The 12041-nt window shown below is 39.6% G+C and overlaps 1 protein-coding gene across 1 annotated transcript in view; it reads right to left on the bottom strand.

The window, feature by feature from the left end:
- Positions 1–12041, bottom strand: part of ADGRV1 (adhesion G protein-coupled receptor V1) — a 521379-nt gene that overhangs the window by 312490 nt on the left and 196848 nt on the right. The window contains exons 70-73 of the mRNA XM_058528960.1: positions 10939–11412; positions 6154–6297; positions 3517–3691; positions 1417–1552 (exon numbers count right to left, since the gene is read on the bottom strand). Coding sequence (XP_058384943.1) covers positions 1417–1552; positions 3517–3691; positions 6154–6297; positions 10939–11412 — 929 coding nt within the window. The remainder of the gene's footprint in view (positions 1–1416; positions 1553–3516; positions 3692–6153; positions 6298–10938; positions 11413–12041) is intronic.

Genomic DNA, 12041 nt, shown 5'->3' with positions numbered 1-12041 from the left:
CTTCTGATCCGTACACACGGAACCAAAAACTCTTACAACGTTCCAGATGTCAGCCAGATTTCTTATCTACCAGACAGAAACAGCTGCCCCCACTAGATGCAGAATCTTTGTTTCTTCCAACTAGCCAGTAATGGGACTATCACTGCACACAAACGTTGCTAAAATTTTATATATGAATTGGAAGAAACATCCATGATGAATGATTTATCCTTAGGTTCTTCCTGTGGAGTTTTGTGAGTTAATGGGTATGTCAGAGGTAACACTGGTAGCCCATCAGCCTAATCCAGACCACAGACATATTTTCTTTGGCTAACAGTTTTTTTTTAATTTAAATTTGAATGTCTTTAGGGAGGACACCCCAGAGCCCACCACTTTCTATTGTGAAGCAGCCATTACTCAACACACACTATAATGGTTAAAGCTCAGACAGTGGCCAGACAGCCTGGGTTCAAATCATGGCCCCAACACTTATTAGCTGTGTGACACTGGGTTCTTTACACAATCTATCTGTGACTCACTTTCTTCATCTATAAATTGGGACTAATAATAGTATCTATGTCATATGGTTGTCGTGAAGAGTAAAAAAAAAAATAAATTTAATTAAAAAAAAATATATATATATATCTTAAAGCAATGCTTGCCCTAGGGTAAGCACTAGAAATACGTTCTGTGGCCAAAGGGCTTTTAAATGGCATATGTATAATCTAAAGCCATATTCAATTCTGCCAACCAATATCTCCCACACATAAACATGTATACAAACATACTTGAAGACACACTGGTTTTGCCCACACATTTTCCTCATTTTACAAATAAGTAAAGTGAAGAACAGAAAGATCAAGTAACTTTCCCAAAGTTGCACAGCAAGTAAGTAGCAGAGCCAGGACTAAATCCATGAGTCTGGCCCTCTGCTGTTCTGATCAAGCCCAGCCCAGGTATGACAAAAATAAATTGCCTTTGGCTGGGACATAGTTATCTACAAATATACTGATTTAAATTAAACTCAAAAGAGCTACTGGTTTAAACAAGTAGCATTAGGCCCCACTTTGATGCCTTATTCTTACTCTTAACCCCTTAGGGAAATCAGGTGTTTCTCAGCTGCTTCTCAGAAGACAGCCCCCTTCAAAGACAGGTGAATTGGCCACCATGGCTTTTTCTGGAGATGTTACCCCAGGCCAGCATTCTCGAGTTAGAGGTCACGATGAACCCTCTTCAAGGCGAGAGGTGGGTGGTGACTCTGAAAGCCAGCCTCCCTCCGTGGCACCTCTGGCATGCAGGCCGTACGCTGCTCTACACTGAAAACTGTCTTTGCATCTGCTTCAAGGAAAGGGATCCTTGTGTCTTTTTCTGCTTCGACTGATAAATTCCAGATTATTCTCCAGAGACTTTCTTGGTTGAGAATCGGGCTGGTCTTACCGAAGTTGAGCCCCTCCGGGGGCACCGCTCTGCACCCCTGAGAGGTGAGTCACAAAGGCCTCCGGCCGCCCGGGGCGGGGAAGCGTCCTCAGCAAGACTCCCATACTTCGTTCTCCGTGGGAAAAGGAGAGGCTCCCTGAAAGGGGACGTGAAGAGGGAAGCAGGGTGTCATTTCTGAGTTCTCAAATTGGGATTCAACTCTTAAAAACATAGCAACATATCTTCTTTTCCAAAATTCCATGACAGACTATAAAAGGTAAAACTTGAAAAAAGTGGAGAAGGTAAATAAACTGATGGGAAGCCCCTACACCACACAAACCTTGCCTTCAATCCGAGTCTACTCGTCTCCCTGATCTCTTTTCTCTTTTTCCGGCTCAATTACAAAACCGAGTAGTGGGAAGAAAACAGTATTAGGCAAGTTTTGACGTGTACTTGGTGCTAGGCTGTGGTTTGAATTCTGGCCCCAGCATATTTTTAGAGATACAAATTGAAGCAGTCTGGAGTGAAATATCATAATGTATGCATTTTACTTTAAATTACTTTAGGAAAATTTCTGGAGATGATGGATATGTTTAGTCTCCTGTTTGTGGTAATAATACCATGCGCGTATGCATATGTCCAAACTCATCAAGATGTATACATCAAATCTGTGCCATTTTTAGTATGTCAATTATATCTCCAATAAAGCTAAAAAATAATAATAGATTACTTCAAAAAATGTCACAAATATGGTGGAATGTAACAACTATAAAATCTACTCAGTGGGTTTATGGGTGTTCATTTTGTTAGTCACTTTACTTTCATTATGTTTGAAAACTTTTATTATAAAACTCAAAACAGTGAACAAACCTGCTTGAAGATATCGGTCTACTTGGAAACCCCTGTTATTTTAGTTTAATCAAGTTATTATAAATTTACTAAAGCTTTTGAAGATTAATTTTCCACAGAAGCACAAACTCACATAGGTACTCACAAAGAACAATATTTCTACAAATAAATCTTTTTGTACCTAGTAAGTGGTTACTAATACAAAAAGAAAAAAATTAAATTGTATGGAGCTGGGCATATCCAAAGTGACAGAAGGGGTGGTAAAACACAAGGGTTTCTGTAGAAGAAAGGGCTAGAAAACAGACAAGATAATTAAGTATTTTTAACTCAGGGGATGTGCCAAAAGGAAAATGAGGATCCATCAGTGTTTGACGTATTAGACCAGGGGTACACACCACAGGTTAAAGCAACCCCAGTACCCAGGGCAGTTCTAGTGCTGTGGAGTCTCTCAACCAAGCATCCACATTCGCTCTTCATCTATTTCTGGGCCTCCTGTTGGGATGGAAGCTGGCATGACAATGTTGTCATTCTACTGTCCCTCACCCTCACCCCCACCATCTCGAGGACTTCAGTTTCCATTCCTTCTTATCTCTGTGATGCAAGACCTCAGGAAAAAGAAAGGCATTCCATCCTCACCGAGAGACTGAGGATCTCAGTCCAGGATGCAGGATTCATCAGATTCGCTACTAAAGATAAACAGCATTTGCTGGTGACCAGCAGGACACCGTGAATAAAGGATGGGGAACCTCAAAGATTCTGAGCCCACTGGAGAGTCCTTTATAAACTGTCCCTATATGAATCTGCAATGAGCTTTCTATAACATGGTAGAGGTCACACCATCTAACATCTGTATCTCACTCAGCCTCACAGAACTCATGGTATAACTAAAAAATGAAGTAGATGAAGAAACACCTGTCCTACTGTCAGAAATAGTGAGGTGAACATGTAAATGGATACCAAGGTGTGTCTTTTTTATTATCGTATGGAGCAAATTAGGTTTTTAGAACTACTTTTAACAAACTCTTAATATATGGACAGAGTAGTCCGTTTAGTGACCACTATTTCCAGGTGAAGTATGAAGTTTTTCATTTGACTAAATACGGTTTCTCTCATTCTCACCAAGCAGCCTTGCAACCCTGATCACTTAAATATGGGAGCGCTGTAGTAGACAACAAACCGTTCAGTGTCCAGAGCAAGGATGATCAGGAAAATCAGTGGCCAATGACACGCCTCCACGGTCTACAGGCCCATCTCAGAAAAGCTACAACTCACCCAGTCCTGGGGTCATGTTGCCGACAACAACAAATTCGGGCATATCTAACCCAGGAGGGTATCCAGCAGCCCAGGCGACCGTAAGAGAGCCAAACGTGCCTCTCCTGGAAACCACAACGTGGCTTGTCCCGGCAGTGATGTCCGCGAGAGGAAAAGCGGTCGATTCAAATCCAACCTGAGGAGAAACATGCTTAGAATATTTTATTTCTCCCTAAAGGTTCTCCTGTTCTGAAGAGTGGGTTAAATGTCAACTTTCTCTTTGTTTACACTATGTCCTTGTTTTAAAACATACTCAAAGAATAATGTTTAAGAAATGACATCTGAGATTTGAAAATTTATTCTATTTTATAATTCAGAATACAGTTTATAGCTTTATTTGTTTTTTTGTTTCAGTGAGGACGATTAGCCCTGCACTAACATCTGCCAATCCTCCTCTTTTTTTGCTGAGGAAGATCAGCCCTGGGCTAACATCCGCGCTCATCTTCCTCCACTTTATATGGGACGCCACCACAGCACGGCCTGAAAAGCCGTGCGTCAGTGCGTGCCGGGATCCGAACCGGCGAACCCTAGGCTGCCGCAGCAGAGTGAGCGCACTTAACTGCTTGCGCCACTGGGCCAGCCCCACTTTATTTGTTTTTTAATGTAATCCTTTGAATTAACAATATCAAAAAAAGACAAATGTAATTATGCTTAAATGAAAGCAAAAGATTAAAAATAATATTTTAATACGACTTGTTCATGGGCCTTTATAGAACCTGCTTTGCCTAGAACTGAAATCTGACTCCTTTCTAAGATATCACAAATTTCTTTGTTTATAAAATGAGCACCATGAACTAGATTTTCTATTAAGGTTCTTTTCAGCTCTTCGATTCAATTTAATTTATCTTTTTTTGAGGATCATAAGCTTCAAAGATTTTAAAAAATAATCATCTTTTTCATCCACATGAAGTAAGATCTTGTTTTAAAGACCACCTTCCTAGGCTACCCTGGGATTTACAGATGATTTATAGATGAAATAAGTTCTGGTCCATGAGTAAGAACAAAACCAGATTCCTCGCTTTACTTTGTGACTTGGATGACTCAGTTTACCTCTTTTGGTCCCAATATCTATAAATTTGGGATACCATATGATCAACAGTTATACATGCATAAGACTTATTCTCCCCATTTCAAGTTAGAATGTAGACTAGCAGAAAAGTATGAGAGGATGTCACAGGGTAGCTTCTGGAGCCACAGAAAAGGAAAAAAACTTCAATTTGACACCAGCCTAGTTTCCCTGTTACAGTAAGACTTCTGCTTAGCAATTGCCAAAGGCTTTGGTATATAAAAGACCATGCCTGCCACATGGCTAGAGGCTGTTTGAAAGTGTCCTAGCCTCATCACACACGCATACACACACACCCCACATACAAATACTGGTAAGGAGTACAGAAGATGATACACCAAGGATGGGAGTGCACTATGCCTGGCCTGATCTTGCCCTTTGGGGTGATACAGTCTGGCGACAATGTGCATGAAAAAGTAGTAGGAAATATTTCACTACTTTAAATGAATGGTTCCGGTTGAAAGGAACCTTTTTTATAACAACCTGTGAGCAAAAAGAAGACAACAAAACTTCAAAGCATTATTAAATTCTATACCCTCACCCCCTCTTGGACAGAGGAGAGGAAGAAAGAAAACATTCCTCTCAGTTATTTCTAATACTGGTGGATTCCACTTTAGGGGATGAAGCAAATGTATTCCCTGTGGAGAAGCAGCCCAGGAGGCAGTCACTGGAGCGCATCCCCTTAATGGCCAGAGACCCTGTTACATAAGCTGCTGGCCAGACCTGCCCAGACTCCTACCCCTTCACCTGCACAGGTTCCCTGTCAGCATCCTGGGCCAGGCTGGCCTTAGTCAAGCTGAAGGCGTTCCCACAAGGAGTAGGATGCAATGGTATCTCTTAATGGTTTCAAAAATACACGTTACCATAGCCAGAGACAACGGTCCTGTCTTGTTCCTATACTGACAGAATCAGCCGACACAGGAAGTACAGCCCTCAAGGTGTTCTTTGCTCTCAAGTGAATTTATGAAGTGATTAGGAAACGATCTTTCCTCCAGTTAATACAGGTAGAAGATTCCAATATTTAGGTGCAGCTGTATCACAGGATCTCACCACTAGCATTTATCTATATCAGCACAAACTTACCACAGTAAACAGAGCCCCCCAAATTAAAGACAAATATTCACAACATTAGTAAATGAAAATGTCTGAAACATTAACTCATGTTTCACTCTAATTTTAATTACTTAGCATAAAATACCTCTATATTAAATATTCACTATCAAGAAAAAACCTAGAAATTTTGACTTTAGGTGACAGTTATTTTAAAAATTCTATACTTTACCTTCAAATTCTACAAGATATAAACTTTCTAAAACTCCAAAAAGGAAACATATTTTTCTACCTAATGTTGAAGATTGACAAATTATTTTCCTATAAGGTATCCATAATGTCTACTTCCATATTCATAGGATTACTTAGATTTAAAAAAAAAAAAAAATAGTGAATCTTAAGAAATTCTAAGAATCTTAGTCCTTCTAGTAAAAGCTGCCCTCTAGTGGTTCCCGGATAGTACCACACCCAGGGCCAATTACCTGAGAATTGGCGGCGTTCTCAGGGACGGGAAGGACAGCGGATTTTGCTTCCTGGAGAATTTTCGGCATTCCATTGAAACGTCCACCAATAAGCATCACAGTCACCAGTTGCAAGGTGAAATTAGAGCCCAGTGAAAGGAAGACCTACAAACAAACAGTATCAATGACTGTTTTGAGTAGTAAGTAATAATTTTCAGAGAAAAATACTGATTTGATATAAGTCATCAGCACACTGCCTCGGGTTCCTTTAGTATCAGTTTCATCAATATATGCCCTTTCCGCCTTGTTATAAAACAATTCACCAGTATGAAGACTGTGGGGCAAGGAGTGGTATTTGTAGAGTTTGAAAAATACAAATTTGTTGGGCCAGCCCCGCTGGCCTAGTGGTTGAGTTCGGCACGCTCTGCTTCAGCAGCCTAGGTTCAGTTCTTGGACACGGACCTACACTGCTGGTCGGTGGCCGTGCTGTGGTGGTGGCCCACATACAAAACAGAGGAAGATTTGCCACAGATGTTAGCTCAAGGCGAATCTTCCTCAGCAAAAAAACAAAAAACGAATTTGCAAATTTGCCATGTGTTCCCAAATGGCCTTGAGAAGGATGAGACTCACAGAAGTAGTATTAGTGACGGAATCACATGCCACAGGAATGGAAACAGCTCACTGGTGAATAGCGTCAGCTCCTAAAACCATAAAAACTCACTTTCTTCCTCTTCGTTGAGTAATAACTAATAGCTCTAATGGTATTTACTCAAAATGGATAATGATTTAGGTATACCGATTATTTGAATATATTGGATAAGTAGAAATTACTAACACCATGTATTAGATTACCAATTTTCATAGTTTTAGAATGCAACAAAATGGGGGAAATTCTGAGTTTAAAAACTGGTGTTACTCTAAAAGATTTTTCTTTTTGAAACTTACAAAATATTTTTCCACAGAAACATTGTTATTGATGATGGATAAGCCCCCGAGTTATCCCATAACCTAGAATATTACTAAAAACTCTGTACATCTTTACTGAATGTAAAAACAACGATTTCTGTGGAGTCTGTTTTCCTTTAAAATATAAGGTACTTAAACATACATCACTCCCCCTCCCAAATGTGCAAAACATGTACCAAAGCAGTTTCCAATGTTGTGCAACATGAGGGTAACAGATGTTTCATTCATTCAATCAATCTTCATTTTTTCAAAATAACATTCACTGAACATGAATCATAGGTCAAGTGCTAAGGAAACAGAAATAAATCACAGTGTGCTGACTTCAATCATGTGCCCCAGCCCCATGCTGTTCACTGGCTAGGCAGCTGAGGACTTTTTAATCCTTATTTCCTAAAGAATGAAGGGCCAGGTTTCAGCTTAAAGCACCCAGTCATTTGTGCCTTCCCACTCAGCTCCTCTGTTCATGGGCCCACCCAGCACACACAGATGTGCTGCTTGTGTGATGTGGCAGATTCCCCAGGGTGCAGGAATTAAACATTAAAGTTGAACAGCAATAACAATGGCTTTGAGGGAACGCTGGTTTGCCTACAGAAGAAAAGCACTTAGATTAATTTGAAAAGGAACTTAAAGGTTTTTAGGAGCTGATCATGTTCTCCAGTATGCCCTTCCATTTCTCTGATCCAGGACTGCACCACTACTACTATTTTACATATTTCCCACCATTCTTGATGGCACTGGGGCACAAATAGAAAGAATTTACAGCCCCATAATATCCTGTGCACATCTCGAACACTGCTTATCCACATGCTTTTACAACGGGCTGTTAATGGGTCTTCTCCTGCACTAGACAGCGAGCAGCACGACAACAGGATTGTGTCTTTGCCATCTTTGTATCTGCCGTGCTTCTCACAATGGCACATAGTAAGTGCCCAATAAATGTCTGAATAAACGATTCAACCACAAATATCAAATTCTTCTTGCATTCTAATTTAAATTCTTTTAAATTTAGACTTGTTTCTTTAGTGTACCAATGATTCTTATTGTCAGTGTGTGCTTCATATAAGAAGCCTGTTGTTAACCAGGTGTGGTAACAGTTTATACTCTAAGGTCCCAGTGTTAAACCAACCTCAAGAACCTCCTAGTTTTCAGAGTCTAACGAAAACTTACCCTGTTCAAAGACCCATTTGAAGGTCCTTCTCTGTGGCTGACCTGACCAAAGTCCTAACCTTTACCAGAAGGGTGGAGTGGGTTGGACTGTATGTAACTCTTGTAACTGATATCCCAAATTTCAAAGAGCAATGCATTATATCCAGGGTGTGAGGGAAGAAGGGACCACTGAAAAATCCTATCCTTGGTTTATGCACATGTCACACCTTGACCCAGTTACCTTGGAAGACTAACTCACACAGCAACACCCAATAATCTAGGTGCCGTCTTACACCACAGGTCCTGGAATGTGAGAGAGAGAAGGAACCCATGCAATTTTAAATATGTTAATGAAAGATGTTAAAGTAAGCAAATAAGAGGAAGCTTTCATGTATGCATAAGCTAGTAAACTTTTGTTACTCTTTACTGAAAACAGACAGAAATCATAAAAATAATTAAAATGGGTTCAAAGAAAATATCAAGAAATTCATAGATAATTCAAATAGGTATTAGGAAAATTAAGTATCTTTATAAACCATATGACTAAGCTTTCAAAGTGAAATGAGAAGAGGACCACCATCCTTCAAAATGTTCCAGGTACCACTCACTTCAAGAGACAATCTAGCCAGATCCAGGGTCTTAGTCCCTGTAATATATATCACATACTTTGGTTTTCCTATACATAATCTGAGAGTAATTCTGTACTATCCACACTGCTTAGTAAAATAATACAATAACTGAATCCTCACTGTGGCATGTCTTAATGTCAAATGAAATCTTACTATAAAATAATACAAAACTATTCCTAGAAAAGTTAAAAGAATGTCCCCCTAGTGTTCATGAGCAGAGATTATAACTAGCATGTGTCCAGAAGATGATGTTACGTAGATGTGTACGGGAAAATGTTTCAAGTTACATAATTTAAGCACACTGTATTTTTCAAACTTTTCTTATCTGTAAATGAGACTTAATACAATGATATTCTGGTTAACTTAATCCACCTCTCATTTCCCCAGCTTTGCACTCTTTATTCCAGTCTTGAGAATTTCTGGATATAGGATACAGAGGTTAGAAATTGATAAAACAGGGCCATGGCTTTAAGTCAAGCCCGTAAAGAACCACAGGGATGTAGGAATAGCTATGGGACCCATGTCTCACTAAGAAGTCTCTATTTTTTTCCCTTTATTAAACAACAAAAGACAAGACCCAGGTGTACAAAAGACAAAAAGGTTACTGAGGAAGTACAAATTAGTGAAATATGCTGAATGATAGCCTATTTTCTATTGATCATAAGCTATATGAAACTAAGATCATCAATTACTGAGTGGGTTAAGCTTAGTGGAATACAAATGGGAAGCTGCTTCATTTCTCGCCCGTTACGTCTTCACAGGGTTTCTTGCCACTACCCTTTGACAATGTTGTGGGTAGATCTCAAAGCTTTCTATCACTTTCAGGACATCAAAGGCCAGGCCCGTATCAATCAAAACTTCCATCTCACATTCAGTTAAATCTTCCTGTTCATCCCAGTTCCTGCTCCAGCCATGGCTCAGGATTTACAGTGAGAAAGGGGTCCTGGAATGATGTTTCCATACTTCTCCAGTCCCCACTTGGACCTTTCCATCAATCTTCTGGCACTGCCAGGGGCAGGGGAGGGTTGCTTTGAGACGGAATGACAAAAACCTTGCCTTGCTGCTACTGTCTTTTCTTAGCTAACACTGGCTAACCACTATCCCTCTATGAAGGCAGGCACCCAAATGCTCGACCTTTCATGGAATTGATTTGGGTGTTCCTCAAAGACTTCAGAATTCCACTCATCACCATTCCTCCACAGAGACAATGACCTTTTTGATTCTCTCCTAGCTTCACAATCCACCCTGCAGATTTTTCTCCAGATGATTCTAATCTGGTTACCCTCTGGGCCAGCCTTTCTTACCCATGAGATAATTAACTCCCCATGTCATAATGCATCCCATGTATGAAATAAATTAACTTCTCTCCTATGCATATAGAATGATACTAGTTATGTACCATTCGTGGGAGGACTAAGACAAACTGTCACTCAAATCATTTCCGTGGTTCAGACCAAGAAAGATTGCTGGGGTATCTACTTGACCCACCGGAAATCCACGCATTCTTATCAGTCTCACCCTAAATGATGGCAGAGCAGTCTGCTGCCCTCTCTCCTCAGTACCATGACAGAAAATCAGAGCCAATTTTCTATGTTCCAGGTTTTCAAGGAGAGAAGCAGGTAGCAGACTCTGTGTTCCCACAGCCCCTCCAAACTCCAAGGAGCTCATATCAGTCTCTCTCATTGCACTGACCTTTTCTAGGAGCACAAGGAAGTCTACAAATTTCTCCCCTTCAGTAAGCCTCCCGTGTGTGCGTGTGTCTGGGTGCGTGCGTGCGTGTATGTGTGTATGTACAGCACTTGGAACAGTTCCTGGATACTTTATAAGTATTAAATAAGTGCCTACTACTGTTTAGACAAAAATATTTTATCTCCAAATAGGAATATACTTAATTCATTTATAATCTTCAAATGTATTATCCAATAATTACTATGCATTTCTATGGCATTTTTCATGCTTACATTTAAATATCTGAATAAGATTTTAAACTGATCATGAGATAAACAAGGGCTCTCCTGAAGGGATTTTATTGGAAAGATCAGGAAACTAAAAAAATGCTACAAACCTGACTCTTTACTGGCACCATGTCCACTTTATATCTGGCACCATCTTTGACCACCAGCTGCCTCTCTGCACTTTCAGTAACAATTGGCTGCTCCTTTTGATCATATGATATTTGAAATCCAACAGCCACATCTCCAAATGTTCCAGCAAGCCGGGTTACATTAATTTGAATGAATCTACTGAGGTCCTGCCCAATAAGTATCGACTGGTGATCTGAATACAGAGCAAATACTCCATGTGGGTCATCATTCGCAGAAACAGAGAACCGTGCGATGCACTTTTCCGGATCCAGTTCTGCTCCTCCCTCTGCAGAAACAAGCTGGATCACATAATCTTCCTCTACCTCAGGTACCTCATCTGGCAGCAAATGAACATCAAAGCTCACCGCACTCGCTCCATCAGCTATTGTGAAAAATCCTTTTGTAGAAAGAAAGTCTCCGGTAATATCAAACTCACTACTTATTTCCCAGAAAACCTAAAATAAAAGGAAAAAATTCAACCCAGTGATATAATTCAGTATATTGAATCCAAATCCTTTAAGTTATGTTTTCCTTTACAATATAGAAAAAATAAATTTTAATTGTGCATCATCATATTCAAAGCTAAACTCTCCAAATAGCATAGAAAGTATGGAGGAACGACACTAGAATCACGAAATACATTAACTCTTTCAGGCTGTCGTATGCAATTTGCAGGACAAGATTACAAAATCTCATTTCACCTACTTCTGAAATAATAGCATAATTTGAAGAGATAAAGAGAAGCAAGTTAACTTTAAAATGCCAGTTCCACAAATATATTCAATAGTGAACCATAGACAATATTGGAAGGTAAAAAGTGAGTAGATAATCTGATACTTCATATTGGAATGTGTTTTGTTTGCTTTTAACAAAAAAGGAATATCTATAAAATTTCAAGAATTAAGAATTATTTTTCAAGAATTTTTGGAGTCCAGATTTTCAGCTGAAGACGTACCAGTTGATCTCCAGTATAGGAAAAGAGGTAAGTTCATAGAGAAATTTCACAAAATATGTTTTGGTAGCAAACAAATAACCTTGATCTGTTAGACGAATGTCCTGAGGATTTATAAGAACATCCTCAAAT

This window comes from Diceros bicornis, chromosome 1 (assembly GCF_020826845.1).
Source record: "Diceros bicornis minor isolate mBicDic1 chromosome 1, mDicBic1.mat.cur, whole genome shotgun sequence".
NCBI classification, from domain to species: domain Eukaryota; kingdom Metazoa; phylum Chordata; class Mammalia; order Perissodactyla; family Rhinocerotidae; genus Diceros; species Diceros bicornis.
This window is presented reverse-complemented; position numbering and strand designations above follow the sequence as displayed.